The 19,031-nt window shown below is 52.8% G+C and overlaps 2 protein-coding genes across 2 annotated transcripts in view; one reads left to right on the top strand and one right to left on the bottom strand.

Annotated features, from left to right (window-relative positions):
• The first annotated feature begins 2,010 nt into the window (after window positions 1-2,010).
• On the top strand, window positions 2,011-17,985 carry SVOPL (SVOP like). Its single transcript, XM_042795269.1, has 14 exons — window positions 2,011-2,089; window positions 3,152-3,243; window positions 4,271-4,369; window positions 4,793-4,864; window positions 4,996-5,120; window positions 6,540-6,603; window positions 8,080-8,205; window positions 9,551-9,679; window positions 11,260-11,333; window positions 12,939-13,141; window positions 14,254-14,365; window positions 15,475-15,556; window positions 17,057-17,146; window positions 17,519-17,985. Exons 1-14 carry the CDS (start codon window positions 2,011-2,013, stop codon window positions 17,756-17,758), a joined length of 1,587 nt encoding a protein of 528 aa, XP_042651203.1. The 3' UTR covers window positions 17,759-17,985.
• TRIM24 (tripartite motif containing 24) overlaps window positions 14,210-19,031 on the bottom strand; it is a 77,647-nt gene continuing 72,825 nt past the window's right edge. Inside the window, exon 20 of the transcript XR_006165538.1 lies at window positions 14,210-14,616. The gene's annotated coding sequence lies outside the window, so the exon portion shown is untranslated. The remainder of the gene's footprint in view (window positions 14,617-19,031) is intronic.

Below are 19,031 nucleotides of genomic sequence, written 5' to 3'. Positions count from 1 at the left end.
GGTCTCCCATAGGTGCTGTCTGCAATCCTGATGCCTCTGGGGGTGTCTTGGCTACTGTGCGGTCTTGGAGGTGACGCTGCATTCTTCTGCTTGAGCACCTGAGCCTCATTAGGGGTTCTGCACAGCAACGCCGGCGATTGGGGTTTCCTCCCCTTTTCTGGAAGACCTGTAGCACTTCCCAGAATGTTGGCACCTACCCAGAGCGAGTGAGTGCCAGTGAAACGCTGCAGTGTTTCTCAGCAAAAAAAAAATGACAGAGTATCCCAGTATCAGGCTGGGTGGGCAAGGTCCCAGGGCTTGATCCTTGCCCTGGGCATGGCCCAGCGAGGCCTGCCAGCACCCCGGGCTGTGCCCACTGCAGCCTTTGGAGGAAAGCGGCTGTTTAACCAGACACAGGCATGATGTGGCAGATCAGGGCAGAATATGCTCGCAGGTTCCTAACCATAAAGGAGCAGAAAAGGAGAAGACCAGGTCCCCATATTGTATTATTGCAAAGCCCTTTGCAATTCAGCCACCCAGTAAAGCTTTACCTCTTCTCATGGGCTCTTCCAAGCACCTTGTTCTTGACCGGATTCCACGGGGAAATGGTCCCTAGCTGGTGGCCAGCACGGTGAGCGGGTGGCACCGTGTGCTGCTGGCAGCTATTGCTGCCTCCAAGGACACTGCTGGGGGATAGTTGTAAGCAATATCCTACATGTCCTCTTGTATTCTGGCCGGTAACAGCAGGGTCAGTGGATGTGACCCGACCAACTAATCTGCCCTTCCTGGCCTCCTTACAACTACCTCAGTGTAATGTTTTTAAGGTATCCAGCCTGGGAGTACTGTAACGCTTCCCGTGTTCGTGCTGCCCTCTATCTCAGCTGGGATTCTGTCTTTTGCTAGCTGCTCTCTGTCCTTAATTCCCTCAAGCTCTCACCCTTCTGCAGCCTCCCCGATCGCTGCTGGGTGGCCGTGAATGCTGCCTCGGCCAAGCCCAGCACCCCTGAAGGGAGGTAATCGAAGGGGAGCACATCATCCAACTGAAGAGGGGTTGAGCCCCACCTCACCCCCCCCCCACCTCACCCCCCCAGTGTCTGAGCATGTACTGGGCAGGAAAGCATGTACGTCAAAGCAGTGTGCTTAATCCCTGCCCTGGGATTAAGATGAGCTTTTCTGACCAGGAAAAGCAGCTGTGATCCGGCCAAGGGATCTAGTGCTGGAAGCCAGAAACACCAGTGGAAGAAGCCAGCTCTCCCCCTGTTGCGATCCAGAGCGCGTGGCTGTGTTTATTGCTGACCCGAGAGGCCGGGGCTTCGCGTGGCAGGGGCGTGGGGCAGAAGATGGGGTTTGCAGCGGGAAGCGCGGCGCTGGCAAGGTGCGGGCCGGGTGAGGAGGAGTTGGGTGCTTGGCACTGGCCAGCCGCGCCGTGCCAGGGCTGAGGGGCGCAGGCTGGGCCACCCTGCCCCTCGGCGCCGCTGCTCCCACCCGCTGGCTCTGCCTCACCGGCTGCTCCCGGGGGGGCTGAGCAATGTCGGGGTGCGGCACCTCGACCCCAGCTCCCGAGGGGTAGGAATTTCTGCCTCCAACAGGGGCGACCTGCTGCCGGGCACGTCGTGTCTTGGCTCGTGGGGATGCGGCGGCGTGTGGCTGCCTCTGCATTTCGCTCGCCTCCGGGCTGGGGGGAGTTGTCGCACGCTCCCTTGTGTTAGCAGGTCTCCAGTCTGCCCTAAAGCAGCCCCTGGACTTTCTATCAAAACAGCCAGTGCAATGTGTTGCCTGATCTCTGTCAGTTCAACTAACTTACCCGGCGAAGTTTCTATGTATTTTTTTGCAAAAACCCCTATGGGAAAGAACATCTCGCAGCAGCTGCCTGAAACAAACTCATGTTTGAGCATATCTGAATGTTTCCACTTCAGCGCAGGATGGTGCTTTGCTGGCTTATTGCTCAGATGGCTTTGTGACTGTCCAGGGGTTTCCCAGTAAAATCCCAGCCCTGCCTGCCAGTGACTGTGAAACCCAGCAGGAGCTGAGATGGCCACTGCACCAAAAGAGATGGAAAATGCTATTGGCTTGGAGGAAATCCACACGGAGAGACAAGAACCCCCTAAAGGTGGGTTTGTATTAGCAGGACTAGAAATTTGGGTCCTCATTTAGACAGGGTAGAGGGAGGGTCCCCAGTCCTGGCACTCCAGCTGTCTAAAACCTCTGTACACGAAGCCACAAATGTCAGCTTCATACTGCTCCTCTCCCATCACCGCTACCAGTGGTGGCTGCTACCTACGGCAGTGGGAAGAGCTGGCTGGCTTGTTTTTTCTCAGGCCTCAGCTTTGGGTAAACATTTTATTATACCCGCAATTCAAAGATTCTTTCATTTTGGATAATTTTTTTTTCGGAAAAAAAAAAAAAAATTCTATTTCAATAGCGTTTTAAAGTGAAAGAAAATGTACAAAAGCATAAAATGAAAAGTTTTGTATCCCAAAAGAAAAAAAAAAAAAACTCCTGAAATTCTGTAGTAAGTTCTGTTTCATTTCAGAGGTAACGTTAACGGTTTTGATATGACTTAGTCAGGAGATAAATCACCTGACTGAAAAATTTACGCAGCTCTGACTTCACCTAAATAACAGCTTAGAAGTATACACATGCTGAAAGCTTTCTGCCAGGTCTGTTTATAAAGCCATCCCAGCCCTGATCTTGAGATGTTTTGTTTGCTCCTGGAATGGGGGGGAAAGTCAGGACTAAAGGCTCAGCAGATGGAACTGAGGCAGGAGTCCCTGAGAGCGCTCGTCTTGCAGGGCTCAGACCTGGGGCAGCACCCGGGCTGGGAGCGTGCCCGGACCCCAGGGGTGCAGAGGGGCTGAGCCTCACAGCAGCTGGGGCAGGGGAGGAGAGCAGACCGTTGCCCAGACGCCGTCCCAACCGTGGGTTTCTGAAACAGCCGGGGTAACTCAGTACAAGGCTGTCCTTCCCCCGTGCCCGGGCTGCCCGCTCCCTTGCCGTGTCAGCGTGCCCAGGGGCAGGGCAGCGGACACCCAACTGGTAGATGTTCCCAGCCTTCTTCCTGGTGAGGTCCCACAGGAGCATGAAAAACATTGACATTTCATAAAGAGAAGGTACAAATATTTGACTGCTGACGTGTTTAGTGTCTTTGCTTTTCTTCCCCTTCGGTGTTCAGGGCAGAAGACGTTTACAGTGGAAGAAGCTGTGGAAGCCATTGGGTTTGGGAGGTTCCACATCATGCTTTTCCTGATCATGGGCAGCACTGGGGTAGGTGTCTGCAGCCATCTGCACTGGCCTGAAAAAACTCTCTTCTCATTTTCCTTATTACTGTCCGATAATGACCATAAGTACCACGGGCACATATTGCAGCCCATTTTTTTTTCACACAGCAAGCACAATTTTAGCTGCTGTCATCTTTGGCCGAAATCAATATTGGCCACAATTGATACCAGACCTATTTCAGGGCGTGGCTGAGCAGGTTGGCCCAGAGCATCCTGGCCTGGCCCCTGCCCTGAAGCACTGTCCCACCAGCCAGCACTGACAGGGCACATCTTCAATAGCACCCAAGGGTTAGGTTCAGCCTCCCGACTGCATTTTTCATGCCATCCCCAGGGCACCCAGACCCTGTGCAATCTGGCACAGGAGGGCTATCCTCCTCTCACTCTTGGCTGCCTGAAAAATCTCCTAACTGGCAGGATCTTGTGATAATGATGTATCTGGTTTGCGAACCGGGGCAAAAGCCTGAGGCCAGGCTGGGATAAAGATGGGATGGGGACATATCCATGAGGATAGCTGCAGCTGAGGTGCAAAAGCCTCTAGCTATGTGCAAACAATAGGCTCATTTCTTAACTGAAGCCAGCTTCGGGGGCAAACAGCCAACGGAGCAATTAAGTTTTTAATCAAAAACAGTTTTAAGAGGTCATCTTTGTGTTAGATGCCCCAAATCACAGCAGGGTACCTAACCAAGCAGCTTGGTTTCCAGAGATAGTTGGAGACCTTCCAGTAGCACAGCTGGGTAAGCCTCCTCTGCAAAGGGTGAGTCTTTTCAGCCTTCCTAGATACACAGCATACCTAGATACCTGCTTTCTAGGTGCACCTTTCTCCTCCTCTCCAAGTCCTCTGGTCTTCCAGATCAGACACAGGGCTCGGACCACTATGGAGGCACCACGGCTTGACAGGACTGTTTTGACACGGTGGGACTGCCATGGCTGCAGGCTTGGTAGGACTGAGGGACTTTCCTCTGTGGGTTCCTTGTGGCTTCCCTTCTTGCTAACGCGCGCACTCCTTCCCAAAGGTGACTGAAGCCATGGAGATCATGCTAATAGCTGTTGTGTCCCCTCTCATCCGGTGCGAGTGGCAGCTTCAAGACTGGCAGGTGGCTTTAGTGACAACGGTGAGTGACTTCTGTTCCCCTCACACGGGTCATCCGCCATGTGGCCATAGTCAGGGGACTTTGTAAAGTACATTTCCCAGTGGAGCAAATAAATTCCTAGGACCTCCTCTCAGGGACCAAGCAGTACCACAGCTCTAGAAAACCAGAAAGCGAGCTGACGTGAGCACACGTCCGTGCCCAGGGCTGCGGTGCCAAAAGGAGACCCCACTTCCACATTCTTATGTTGAAGTTCTTGCCATCCAGCCCCCAGTTTTGAGGGTCGAAGCAGTGAGTACATGGAGGAGGTCAGCTCCCGAAAGCCACCTCGCTCGTGGTTCTGGGCACTGCAATCCTGCTGCCCAGAGAGCCCTCGGCTCACCCACGGTTCGAAGAGCAGAGCTGCCGGGAGTGGCCCCTCCACAGCTGTGTTTAATTTCCCCTTAGATGGTGTTTTTTGGCTACATGGTCTTCAGCGTAGTGCTCGGGCTCCTGGCCGACAGGTATGGCCGCTGGAAGGTGAGTGAGCGCTGGGAGCTGCTCGTCCTTTCCCCGAGCCCCACGTCAGCCAGGAACCTGGCTGAGCCCGTGGTTCGATGACTCTAATTTTCTTTTTTTTTTTTTTTTTTTTTTTTTTCCCCCTTTTGCAGATTCTCCTGCTCTCGTTCCTCTGGGCAGCCTATTTCTCCCTTCTGACCTCGTTTGCCCCATCCTACACCTGGTTCGTCTTCCTGCGGGCCATGGTGGGAGGCGGCGTGTCGGGCCACGCGCAAGGGTAAGGCCGGTCCCTCGCGCCACGCCAGCCTCCACGGGGAGGTCACCGCGGGCACCCACGGCCCCGAGGGGGGATGAGTTCCCGGCCTCACCGCGGGGAAGGCCCTTCAGCCCTTTTTGGTTTCCCTTGCGCTGAGCCTGATCGGCCGTGGCTGCGCTGCGGCCTGGAGGAGACGGCGGGGAAGGGGCCTCGCCGCGGGCCGGGGGTGGGAGCAAATTCCCCCCGTCGCCTTCAAACCAAAGGCCGTTCGGTAATTTCACCGAATCCCGGTCGACCTAACTAAATTGCAGTTCTCAAGGACCCCCGAGCCCAGGAATAGAGGGGGCAGCTGGTTTACGTTAAGCCGGTGACAGGGATTATTAAGCATATATATTATAAAAACAATTAGACAGGTAACAGATGAGCGAAGGCTGCTTCCTCATAAAAAAGTCACAACGGTTCTGCTTAAGTAGCAAATTCTTCTCGAACTGATGTAAAACATTCCCACTTAAATGAAACTTTTTGCCCTGTTGGGGCGTAGAGGGGGATCTGGAGCGGAGAGAGGAGAAATTCACAATATTAACAACCAGTTTACTCAGAACCTGTCAAAATAAATTATTTCTTTCCGCTCTCTCAGGGAAACAGATGTAACATTTCAGCATCTCCTCCGGTTCCTTGAGGACTGGTTGCTGCCCACGCAGGAAAACCCAAAACTGGTTGACCCAAGAGCCCTTTGTGGAAGCAGAGGACGGGCGGGAGATACGTGCTGTTGGGAGGAGAGGGCACCCTGCACCGGGGTCGCGCATCCGCCAAGCTCCTGGTCTCGGGAGGGTCCCCGTTCCCTGGCCACGGAGGCTGCTAATGAGCCTAATGAGGGTGGAGGGAAATTGCACATTTTATAAAACACTTCAGTAGCTGAGATAGAAGGAGCCATCCTGGGTCTCTCCCCACCCCTCTCGTTTTCCAGCCGAGGAAGCGCAAGTCACACCTGTGTGAGCTTGAGAGATGCCAGTGCCAGACCCTCCCTCAAGGGCTATCCAACCATCTGATAAAAAGTGGGACAGGTTGTTTTCTTCATTTAATGAAAAAAATATTATTCGCTAAAAATTGTTAATTTCTACAAACATACTCTGCCTCTGCTGACACCTCAATCACCCCACAGGACTTTCCCATAGGTTTTCTGATGCACAGACTGCAATGTTTACCTGCTTGTATCATACAGCCCTGGCCTGGAGAGGATTCATGCCTTGCATGTAATTTGGTGCCTGCCTGAGAGAAAGGCATATTGGGCAGGGATCCCCCACCTCCGGGTGCTCAGTGGCAGAAGAGGGATGGTACTCTGTCTACAGGCAGCAACGTCCAGCACTGAGCTGAACTTCTACTTGGTTAGTATAGAAATTATCATTGTTACTTTATTTTTGCATATTTTTTTTTCCCCAGGCTTATCATAAAAACGGAGTTTTTGCCCACCAAATACCGAGGATACATGTTGCCCTTATCTCAGGTAAGAATGAGCACATTACTGTTCCTTCTAGCCCCAAGACCCGGGAGATTTGTCCCACTGCTGGAAGCCGGGTCTCCAGCACATCAGCCTTTCTCCGGGAGCGTTCACATTCGTCTTGGTCCGAGCGAGTGCCCGCTGCCTCCTGCGCCCCGGAGCGTGGCGTCGGCGTTATTGAGGATGTACACAGGCAGCTGCCTGCTGAAAACAGGCAATTTCTTCTCAAATAATTGGATGCCCCAAACACTGTGTGGTGCCTTTGGGTGCTGGCTGACACCCAGTGTCTTGGTTGCCCTACCTATAACTGTGCTGCTTGCTCTATCAATGCCAGTGCTGGCAGGCTGTCCGGCAAGCCCTGGGGCTAGCGGCACCACCCGCTGCGGGCCTGGGCTCATCCCTCCTCTCTTTGCACTTGTTTAATGACAATTTATTAATCAGGTGTTTCCCAGATGAAGTCCCAATCTGTGCCTCTCCCTGTCCCCGCTCAGGGATGGCACAGGACTTTGCGCAGGATAGGGCTAGCATAGATAGTCCCAGATTAGTCCTGAGATGTGCCTGGAGGGTTGTGACTGCTTGCCAGGCAAGGACTACGGCAAACGTGACTGGGGCTGTTGCTCGGTCCAGATTTCTGCAGTGGTCACTTGCTGCATGTGCAAAGGATCTGCAGAGGTGTCATCGAGCGCACAAATTCATCTGACTGTTGAACCAAAAGTGTTTGTATACGGTCTTGGTGGCAGTGACAATTTGCTTTTCATTACTGCCTGTTTGATCCCCGGGCTTCATTACCAAGATGTCATCAGGAACACAAAGGTTTATTAAAGAGAAAAATCTTGTATTTCTCCCCCCAAATTTGTTCTTTCTGCCCACAGATTACTCATGAACTTGCTGTGGCTTTTCTGTATTTGTTTGTGCTTTGTGTTGGCTGAGCTCCCTTGGGTGGTCCCCTGGAAAATGGACGCATCTCCTCATGGCAACAAGTGAACTTCGGGGAGGAATGTACTTGCAGACTGGGTGCCAGATTCTCCGTTGGTATAACTTGTCATTGAGCCCACTGGAGACCCACCAACTTCCAGCAGTGGAAATCTGGCCCGGTTTTGCCTTCGGTGCTTGTAAATCTGCTGCTTCCCCGCTGAGATTTAGACAAGAGGAAAATTTAGGGGCATGAGCATTAGCAGAGAAGTGAGTAGAAGGACAAAAGAAGTGGCTTTAAGTACAATGGTAGACACAGCAAGTTATCTGTTTTCATCTGGAGCTAATCAAGACTATCTTCAGCCGTCCCTCCCCAAATCCTCATCTTTCTTCCCCTCTGTCCTTCAACCCAAGCTCGGCTTCTCAGACAGCTGCAGGATGGCTCGGTTTGAACCCCAGCACTCCCTGGCACAGATCCCCACCTATTCATGGAACCAGACCAGGAGGAAAGAAAATAAACAAATCCTCGCTGTGTGTTTATGTTTTAACCTCTTTCCTTCCCCTGGAAAGGTGTTTTGGTTGGCGGGATCCTTGTTAATCATCGGCCTGGCATCAGTGGTGAACCCAACCATCGGCTGGCGGTGGCTGATCAGAATCGCCTCCATTCCCGGCATCCTTCTCATCCTGGTGTTCAAGGTAGGAAGTAGACCCTCTCCCTGCTCCCCACCACCAACCTGGTGCCTCCCCAGCACCAACAGGCATTGCCCTCCCACCCACCGCAGGCCTGGGCTTGTCCTTATGTCCTTCTCTCACCACCACAGCCCTGTCACCCGGGGGGCTGGGAAGATCCTGGAGGGCTGCAGACCAGCTGCTGGGGAGACGTCACCCTTCGGGAGATGGCTCGGCTTTGCTTTGCTGCCCTGCTGTAGCCCTGCAGCACCCTAGGCTCTAGTGTCCAGGCTGCCAGTGATACCCAGGGACCACGGTGATGGGACAGGCATCGAGAGGAAGACAGGCTAGGCAGGGCGTGCAAAAAAATCACAAGTAATATCTTCAGTCCAGTGCTGGCCGCGGCACACCCTCTTTAGTCTTTAGATTTGCTAGGGCTAAGAAGCCCGAGTGATGTGTTCACAGAGCAAATGGGTGTCAGGGTCAGCTACAGCTTCTCCAGGTTTACTCCTGCTTCTGAAATTCTCAGCCTGGAACATGAGGAGTGACTTATTTGGGGGGGAGTGATGTGGAAAATCCCAGTTCGTGGGCGTTGCAATGCTAAGCTGTGGCCGGTGCAAGCCGTGCAGGTGTGAAAGCCCTTCCTGCAGCTGAACGAATGCACAGGTCCAGCTGGGGTGCTACCTGGGCAGTCAACTGCAGGGGCTCTGTAAACATCCGCTCGTATAATTTGATGTTTGGTTTCCCTGATTATTTTTGTCAGAGAAAAAAAAAAAAAAAAAAAAAGAGTAACAAAAGTTTTTAATTCGGAAGAAAAAAAGACAGTTGGTAAAAAAAGGAGTCTTTAATTCATATTTCGGTGATACAGATGTAATTGTCGATAATTTCATAAAGCCAAAAGTATTTTATTTTGGAAAGAGCACCAGGTGTGGCTGAACATTGCAAAGGCTAGTCATGAGTGAGTTTGTTCCTAAATTTTATCATGTCTTCCTTTTTTTTTTTTAATGGCCTTACTGAGTTTTCCACAACAAAGTGTCACAAAGTGACACGCGCCTCATCCCATTTTAGAATTTCAGTTGTTTCTGGTACAGCTGTGTCTCTGGCTTCCACCTCTCACGAGTGCTTGCCACAGACGGCTCACTAGCAGACCCCTGGTAGCTGGACCAAGAAAAGGGTTTGCTGGGCAGGGTGAGCCCCCCAACACGGGAGCTGGGACACGTAGGGGCGCCCCAGGGCACGGCTGGAGGGGGGAGGACAGAAAAAAGGCTGCTCCAGCTCAGGCAGTGCTAACCTGGCCACGACGGGAAGCTGTGAGCGGGGTTGGGGGGACAGAGAGGTGCAGGAAAGCTTTCCGACGCCTCTTTGCTTTCAGTTCATCCCGGAGTCGGCGCGGTACGATGTGTCCACGGGAAACAGCGCGGCTGCCCTGGCCACGCTGCGGGGGATAGCCCAGATGAACGGGGCAGCAATGCCCGAGGGGGTGCTGAGGGAGCCCGCCAAGGTAAGCTGAGCCCAGGGCAGGGCTGATGGCACCTGGGGTTCGGGGGGGGGGGGGAGTGGGACCGCCAAGCACATCTCACTCTGCCTCTCCCCCCCTCCTTGCCTGGTTTCTTTCCAAAAAGCTATTGAATGTAATGATGAAGATGTTGTTTTTCTTTTGGAGAAACACTGATCTTGGCCCTCAAAATGGAATTGAGCTTTCTGCCTTTTTTTTTTTTTTTTTTCCCCTTGCATTCTTTGTGTTCGCTCAGAAAAATATCGTGCTGAGAAAAGATTTGCTTCCTTTGCCACAAAAAGGGCTCCCAGCAAAATGTGTTCTTCCTTATTGCCCATCCAGTCCCTCAGGGGTGCCCCCCGTTCTGTGAGACCTGGGACCTGCCCCTCGGGGTCCCTCTCAGCGCTGTGCCTGGTCAGGCTGCAAGGGTCTCTGCCATGAGGTCAACCCACCGCTCCCAGGGGCCCAGCACCACCGAGCCACAGACCAGCAGCAGAAGGTCAAAGCAGCAGAGACCATTTCGCAGCTGTCACCATTTCCAACTGTAAGCAGCTGAGCAACTCGGGAGCTGCTCAATAATCGATTGAAATGCCCAAGAGCATGTGTAAGTGTTGCGGGAGGGATAGCAGAGTAGCTGGGGGCCAGGGTCCCCCCCAGGACACTCTCCCTTATGCCCAGTCCGGGCCCTGCTGACTGCAGGGAGGAAGGACTTTTTCAGGTGGCTCCTTTGACCCCCCCCCAAGAGAGGAAGACTGGACAAAACCATTGTCCAGGGCCCCAGAATTATTATCCAGCTCTTTTAAGTCCCTTTCCTGGACCTCTTTGCTGCTCCTTCAATCCCACAGGCACCAAGCATTGTCCTTAGCAATTCATGCAAGATGGTGCTATTGTATTGGAATTAATTAGGATTAAAGCTTCCCTGTAGTTTAATTGCATTCATGTAATGGACCCACATTGGCTGTGGGAAGGGTTTTTGTCAGTTGTGCACCCTCTCAGGCTTAACCAGTGATGAGGAAAATAAAGGCAACCAGAACTGTTCCTGTGAACTCGCCTCCCCTTGGCAGTGGGATGCCGGGGCAGCTGCTGGCTCTTGGGGGGCAGGCAGGGCCCCCCAGTGCCTGCTCGTCTCTCTGCTCACTGGCATTTCGGGCCTCCCAGCAAGACATGCGTGGCCACAAACTTGCCCCACAGGCAGAGCCCTGGCTGCTGGGCCCCTCTCCCCAGCACGTGGGGCAATGGGAGCTGCCGGCAACCCCAGCAGTGCTGGTCCCCCCCAGCAGCAACCAGGTACCCCCCCCTCAGCACCACGGTGGTCGTGCTGGGGCCAGACTGCTGGGATGTGGTGGAGGGGGGCCCTAGGGGGGCCGGGAGCGCCCAGAGTGTTCTCTTCTCCTCCCCTCCATCCTTAGCAGCACATCTTCCCGTGGGCGTCCTTCGCGGAGACGGGCTTTGCACCATCTGACAGTCTGTCTGTGCCAGCGGCAGCCCGGGGTAAGGGCAACTGCTGCTGCCACCGACCACTTGCCCCTGTGTAAAAGATGCCTTTTTAAAAACTAGGTTTTTTTTTTTTTTTCAATGACTTGCAGGAAAGGAGAGGAAGATTCAAGGACCTCATCCACCCCAAATACCTCAGAACCACTTTGCAGATATGGATCATATGGTAAAAAAAAATATATATTATTTTTTTTTCTCTTTCAGTTGACCGTGTGTAGGGAGCAGAAGCCTGGCATTGACTCTGCCATTAGAAGGCACCACTTCTGCCTCAGGCAGTAGATGCAGAAGCTTGGCAGCTGGAGGGGGAGTACGTGGGCATGGGTCACTGCAGGCTTGTCCTGATCTCAGCCCAACCCTCACACGCCCTGTGTCAGTCAGTTAACGCGGGCAGAAAAAGGCTGGGCGTCCAGGATGGTGCGGAGTGGGGCCAGGGAGGCGCAGGGCAGGCGGGCTGGGAGTCAGGCAAGAGCTGCAGGAAAAAGCCCACGCCTGCCCACTGGTGCACCAGCAACGTGCCCACGGCTCCGCTTCCCTTCCTGGGGTAAACATTTTCATCCCAACAGGAGGACAGAAGCACCACCTTAGCAGGCCAGCCGGTGTAAGAGTGAAATAGGGTGCCAGCAGAAAGTCACTGGCTGGGGAAAATTAAGATTGAAGAGAGACGGGTTTCATATGCAATATTCCCAGTAGCTGTAGGCAAGGGTAATATATATGTTTTATTGGCTTGGCTGTCTGGAATGGAAATGTATAAATAATGAGTCCATGGGAACTCATTGACCTGAAATGTTGCTAAGTCAGGCCTTGAATTTTTTATGTTTTTTTCTCCCTCAACTTGTATGAGTGTTATGAAATAGCTTTTTCTTTTTTTGGTTTGTTTTTTTCCCCCCCCCCCCCCCCTCCTTTTTTTTTTTGTTGTTGTTGTTGTTTGTTTGTGTTTTGTCTTTTTTTTTTTTTTTTTCTTTTTTAATCCTCCTTCCTTTCCTAGTCCTCCCAGGAGTCACTGTTGTGCTCTCCGGTTTACATTCCCTCCTCCCCTGGTCCCAAGCACCCCCTGACTCCCCAGCCAGCTTGTTTCCTAGCCCAGATTCTGCTGCTCGTTTCTGAAACTGCCAGGGTGGGATAAAAAAGTGGAAATTGCTTCTCGGCCCGCTTATGATTAGGCGTCTGCTGAATCACTTGATAACGCCACAGCCAGGCTGCCATCAGCAGCGCTGTGCTCTAGCCTGCCAGCCGGGGTGAGCCTCTCCCGACAGTTAGTGAAAACTCCTTTCGGAAAGCCCTGGGGGGCAAGGATAAGGGCTTAAAAAAAAACCAAAAAAACAAAAAATGAAACCCAAGCCTGGACAATTGCTTCACGTGAGCTGCAAGTGTCGGGGCCTGATGTCGAGACTCCCTGGGCCCCCAGAAGGGGATGGTTTGGAGGTGTCTCTGTGTGAGGGACAGGGCTGAAGGGGCACGCTCTCCCCAGCGTGACCCTGGCAGAGCAAGAATCAGCGCGAAGGGGTGAGCAGGGCACCGAGCTGGGGGCTCCTCGGAGGGAGGGAGGTGCAGGGGCATGGGTGGCAGCGGTGTGCCGGGGGGGTGCCCGAGTTACTGCCAGGCTCAGGCTAAGGGGGGGGTCCATCACGCAGAGCTGGTGCGCACGGCGGTGGGGGGGGGGGGGGGGGGGGGGGGGGTCACAGAGCATCCAAAAGGTGCTGCAGCTCAGCTTCACCCCCCCCATCATCGCTGCCGCTCACCGCAGTGTTTCCCCGCCTCCCCCTCTCCTCAGGCTTGGCATAGCTTTTGCTTATTACGGCGTCATCTTGGCCAGCGCCGAGCTACTGGAGCGGGACCTCGGCTGCGGCTCCGCGGCGGCACCGGCGCCCGACCCTGGCGATGAGGCGGAGGAGAGCCGCAGCCCCTGCCGCTGCCGCCTGCTCGGGCCCGCTGCCTACCAGACCATGATCATCAGCACAGCTGGAGAGATCGCACGTAACCTCTTCTCCCCTCCCTGCCCTGCCCTGCCCTGCCTTCCCTCCAGCCAGCGGGCGCTGCAAAGCTCTTGGCCGCGCGCGTGTTTAGTGACGGGCCAGAAGGCCAAACGCCCCAGGCACGGGATCTTCAAGGGGAGGGCTGGGACACAGGCCAGGAGCCCATGGCACGGGGCAAGGGAGGGCATTGCTCCCCAGGTGAATGATTCAGCTTCTGCTGACAGCACGGGCCCTGCCGCCAGCAGAGCCAAAGGCCACCTCTGCAGTTATTACGTACCAACAGCCTTGGCTAAACGCTGGGGGGAAATTGCTTTTCCCTTACCAGCACGGAGCCCGGCTTCCCAAAGGCCCAGCTGTGTCGTTTTTTTTTTTTTTTTGGAAAGTCATCCATTGCAAATAATCAGCCTGATGAAACGGAAGGCACCACACAAGTGCCCTATTTCCCAAGAGATGGGGGGGCTCCGGAGCTGGTCCTGCGCCGAGCGCTACGGCAAAGGACAGCGTTACCGCCCGGGGAACCCCCTGCAAACCAAACCGGTTCCCGATGCCGCCTGCCTGGAAGCGCTGGGGGGTGGCCCAAAGGCACCCACACCGCACCCTTTAAAGAACCTGGCACTGTGGGTGGGTCTGCTATTGCCACATTTCTAGCAGCTAAACTTTTTTTTTTTTTTCCCCCTGCTTCATGCCTCAGCAAACCAAGCCGGGGGGCGTGGGCTCCTGCGGGCGCAGCCGGGCTGGGACCAGCCCCGGCTCCTGGCCCCTGGTGGGACTCAGTGGGGCACACTGGGCCCCCCTGTTCGGCCAGAGGGAGCAAACCCACCCCGGGCCTGGGGTGCACGGCGTGGGGCCAGCGACGGGGTCCTGCCGCAGCGCGACACGGCCCTGTCAGAGGACAGGCTCCAGCCTCGCAGGGGGACAAACTAAACAGAGGGGGCAAATAACAGGGTTTGGGTACAGGAAGAGAATCAGAGGGTTTGTGCGTTTCCTAAGAGCATCTGGTAGGCACCAGGGATGCAGAGAGGTATTTTTGAGGCAGGCTGTGTAAGGTCTATAAAGACAATCGCTGCAGTTTGGTCGTCTTAACTTTTTTATGGTTTTTCTTTTTGTCACCAGTAAATCCTTTGAACATTCTCGGCCTCAACGTCCTCGGAAGACGCCCAAGCCTGTGTATCACCATGGGATGCACGGCGCTCTTCTTTCTTCTCCTTAATATCTGCACTTCGAGGTAGCCTGCACCAGCACGCGGGCCTTGTTGGGGGGCATGCAGAGCTGGGGGGCAGATCCTGGGGTATTCTCGGGTCACCCGTGGGTCAGGCCAGTCATTCTCGTACAGCTGAAAACCCTTCTGCCTGGCTCCCTGCACCTCCACGGAAAGCTGCAGCAGGACACGCTGCGGGGCAGCGGTGTGCAGAGCAACTCACTTGTACTGAGCCCACATGGCTTCTCCTAAGCACACAAGCTGCTTTCTAGCGCAGTCTAGAAAATGAAAAATTATGTGGAAAAACATTCCACTGGCAAGAAGTCATGTTTTTTCTTTCAGTCTCTTCCCCCCCCCCCCCCCCCCCCACCTTCTTTTGTTTTTTTGGCAATGCTACATAAGGTCTCCTCTAACTCGTCCAGTCGGGCACTTCAAGAGGAGCTCAAGGCATCAAGGGAAAGGCGGCCGTGAGCGCTGCAATTACCAGGGTGATTTGTGAGGGTGTGTAACACAGACCCCTCTCAAGCTGGCAGAGCACGAGGGTTACTGAAAACCAGGATGGCTCCGAGCTGAAGTCTCCCCTGAACCCCTGAGAGCTGCTCGCCAGCGGTGTACAGCCCTGCTGCTGGCCCGGGGGGGCACTGGCCCCAGAGGTGGCTGGAATATTCGGGAGCTGGAGTGGGTAGTCTTTAGGTTAAATGAGCCATTGTCAGGAAGCTTAAGTCATTCACCAAGGCACCGGCCGCCGTACTGCTATTACCGCGATTTTCAGTTTTCCCTGAAATAGCCTCGGCCTGCCCGTCGTATTTGCTCGCAGCTGGTTTCCAGAGGAACAGAAAGCGAGGGAGAGGCTGAAAGCTGGACCGGACTGCCATGCTGAAGCTGAGCCACTGCAGTCCAGTTCAGCTCAGTCCCTCCAGCCTCCAGCACGGGCGCACAGGAACCCGCCCCAGCCCATCGTCAAACGCGCCTCGCCAAGCCGCCACTGACAGATTACACATTTGCCAGCCACCAGCTTCTCCTCACGCTTTCCCCTGCGTTAAGCCAACGAAAGCCTCAGCACAGAGCCCTAGGCTGCGTCCCTGCTGACCACCGTGCCGCGATACTAACCCTGCCCCACACCGCTTTCTCCCCAGCTCGGGCACGACCGGGTTTCTCTTCGTGCTGCGTGCCCTGGTCTCAGCGAACTTCAACACCATCTACATTTACACGGCAGAGGTGGGGCCTCCTACAAGTATGTTAAGCTCCTCTGGGGCATGAAAGACCCTTTGCCTACACACAGGGATGTTGCCGTATTTATGGACTAGAGTCACCTTCCTTGAATTAACTCCCTCTAGCTTCTGGCCCCGGTGTTTTCATACGCAAGATCAGAGAAGGAATCAGAAAACTAGCCGGAGAGGCCAAGAGCAGGTGGGAGGGGAAAGCCCAGCTGGGCCACCCATTGATCTGCTACTGCAAAATGTTCTATTTGAGGCTGTTGTGTACCGCCGTGTTCCAAAAGTCACAATCTTTCCCTCCCCCACCCCTGCAAAGTTCAAAAAGCGGCTAAAAGGAACCTTTTCCAGCTCTTAAGGGACTAATACAGTAGCACAAGGTAGCAGACAAGGTTATATATACAATTTTTTTCACTTAAGGGAAATTGTTGTGTTCTGTCTGCCAACAGTTTTAACCCTTCACAGAGCTTGTCCTTCATACAACTTTGGAGCCATGAGTTCTGTGGTGTGGGTTAAGCGTGCAGTGTTGGGTTTTTCCATTGTTTTCTTTTTTTAAACAATTGTGTGGAGTTAAATGTATTGCCTTGCAGATAGAGTGAAGTGATGAAAAGCAAACCGAAATAGCCCCCCTCCTTTTAATAACATACTATATTATTTAAGCATGCACTAGGCTCAAATAAATACCAACTTTTTAATAGTCCTGAACTGGACGCTGTTGATGTGAAGACCACTGCTGCAACAGCCCTAGCATAACCAATACTACCCACAATTTAATCAGTGATCAAAACCAAACCTGGCAATCCCCTTTCCGGCCACACGCCCAGACTCCTCTTGAATTACCTTACGTCCAGTGGCTTGGCACAGCAAGGTCTTTAAACAAAGACTTCCATGAGTATTCTTGCTAAAAATGTATTAACAGGACTGAACTAAAGTTAAGCAAAACACATGCTTAAATGTTTTAGTGGCACAGGTGTGAAAAAGAAAATACACAAAGCACATTCTTCTAAGCCTGGATGCTTCTTATTGGCATCTGTTTTTCTTTTTCCCTCCTAAACAAAAGTGCTGTTGACATACAAATAAAAATGCAATCTTGAAGACTGCAGACAATATCCTCTCCTCCTGCTTTCCAGATACAGGGCCTGGCAGTATAAACTGAATTCTCCCTTTAGCACACAGCCTGTCTCTGTGACTTTGATGGGAGCTGCCTGGCACAGCTGGGAGGAAGGGGGGCTGGGGGCAGGGAGCAGAGGAATCCCATCCAGCTTTCATTGATTTCCCCTAAAACTTTACTTGGGGCAAAAAAAGGCAGATTTGTAATTGCACAAACGAGACCCCAAGGAGCCTTTATGTCTTCTCGTATCTTCCGCTAACTGCCCTTGGCAATGTAATGGGTCTCTCCAAAAAAAAAAAAAAAAAAGCCCCCCCAAATAAACCAACAACCCCCCCCCCCCAACTATCACATATTGTTGTTGCACTAATCTGATTTCTTTCTGGCCTGTTTTAGGTTTATCCCACCCCAATGCGAGCCCTGGGGATGGGAACAAGTGGCTCATTATGCCGCGTCGGAGCTATGGTGGCCCCCTTTATATCGCAGGTGAGAGCTTGCCCGGTAACACCAGCAAACATTATGCCAATCATTGCCATCAAATATAAAGGGAGATGCCCCTGAAAGTCATATTAAAAAAAAAAAAAAAAATTTCAATTCCCTGCTCCCCAGTTCTTTTTCCGATGTTTATGCAGAGCACTTACGTGGTCTCTGATGCAGATCTGCAAAAAATGTCTTCCCAGGATTTAGCTTGCTAGTATTTGTTACTTTCTGAATGCCGATTCACCCGACGTTCCTACTGTCGGGTCTCTCAGGTGTTTGTGCCCCTTTGTTGACTCTTTAATTACAAATTAACTGCCAGGTCCCCCCCCCCCCCCCCCCGGCACCGAGCTGATGTCTGAACTGTTCCTTTGCCTGCAGGTTCTCATGAGCGCTTCCTTCCTTGGGGCCCTGTGCCTCTTCTCAGCTGTGTGCATCGTCTGCGCCATCTCGGCGGCCACGCTGCCCATCGAGACCAAGGGCAGGGCACTGCAGGTTTGTGTTTCCACTCCAGGAGCTCCCGTGTACCTGAATGCTATTCCAGAAACAAGCAGGTTCTGGCTCAGCCAGAATCCAAAGCCCAGCTCTCCCGAGTGTTCCCCAAGCCAGAGTGAGGCCTGACGGGCGAGCGCAGGAACGTGCCGGTGCGGCAGGTTAAAGCACCGTCGCCCCAGACGCCTAAAGCTCATTTTTCATAAAAGAACAAACCAGGAGGCCTGCCCTATGTCCTCGGCCCAGCTCCCTCACGCCAGCATGTTAGCTCCAGCTAGTGCAAGCCCCTCTTTGCTGGTACCTCCAGTCCTGACTTGAAGTTGCCATTTCCCAGGCACGTATTCTGTTCTGTCTGTGCTGGAGGGAGAGAGGACAGCACATATAATAAATACCTTCAACTACTAAAGCCATTTCTTCATCAGATTCAAGTCAGAAGCCCCAACTGCATCAGTCCTTTAGATAAGCCCTTGTGGCTACTGTTCCTGATTAAGCAATCAGCCAGAACGCTAAGCACAAAGATTGAGGGGGAAGGTTTGAGTTCGGCCCAAGTGGCACTAGTTGAATCTCAGAAGGCAGAAAGCAGTCCTGAGATTCTGGTCGGTGCAGCTGTGCCACCACGGACATTTTTCGATCACGCATGTAGCATGGGCACACCACGCTGCCTGTTATTCCGCAGCCTTACCTGTACAAACCAGAAGACGATGGGCTAAATAATCCAGAGTCTGCAGCAGTCCAGAGCAAGACAGAGGTTTGAACAAGCTGGTTTGTGTGGGCTTCAGAACCAGACTTGAAAAAAACCCCATATATACAAACACACACGTATTACATATAGAGACACACACACGTTCTTAACACACTTAACCTCATCGGGTCACATCTTCTCAGGTTTCCCCAATGTGCATAGGACAATTAACTTTAGGGTTTTCAGAAAAGCAACATATTAATCATCACCTGCTGCTTTAAATGGTTCTCTTAGAAATGTTCGTCTTTTATGTTTTTATGCAATTTAAAATATCTATATGATATTTCGTAAAAGAGTGGGGGGGAACAAATAATCAAAATTTAAATAAGGAAGTGGACAAAGTAACTTATTCTTCCCTTGTGAGTGAAATTCAACCCCATGCACAGAGGCCAGAGTGCCACTAAGGCCTTCAGATGGTTGGATTTACAGTTAAGTGGTAAGCCAAACGCTTCATTAAAACTGCTTTATACATAAAAGGAAAGCTTTGACCCAGCTACAGTCGGATTAACTTTGGCTAGCAGTAGTCGAGACAAATGGGAGTGTAGTGATTCCTTAATGGGATCCCCCCTTTTCCCGGGGACTTAATTCAATAGCATTATTTTCCTCCTTGCTACAAAAAAAAGAGTTATAAGCTCCAGCTGCTGGCCTGTACATACACAA

The sequence above is a fragment of the Tyto alba genome, unplaced genomic scaffold (assembly GCF_018691265.1).
Source record: "Tyto alba isolate M040663 unplaced genomic scaffold, T.alba_DEE_v4.0 Super-Scaffold_21, whole genome shotgun sequence".
Classification (NCBI taxonomy): domain Eukaryota; kingdom Metazoa; phylum Chordata; class Aves; order Strigiformes; family Tytonidae; genus Tyto; species Tyto alba.
This window is presented reverse-complemented; position numbering and strand designations above follow the sequence as displayed.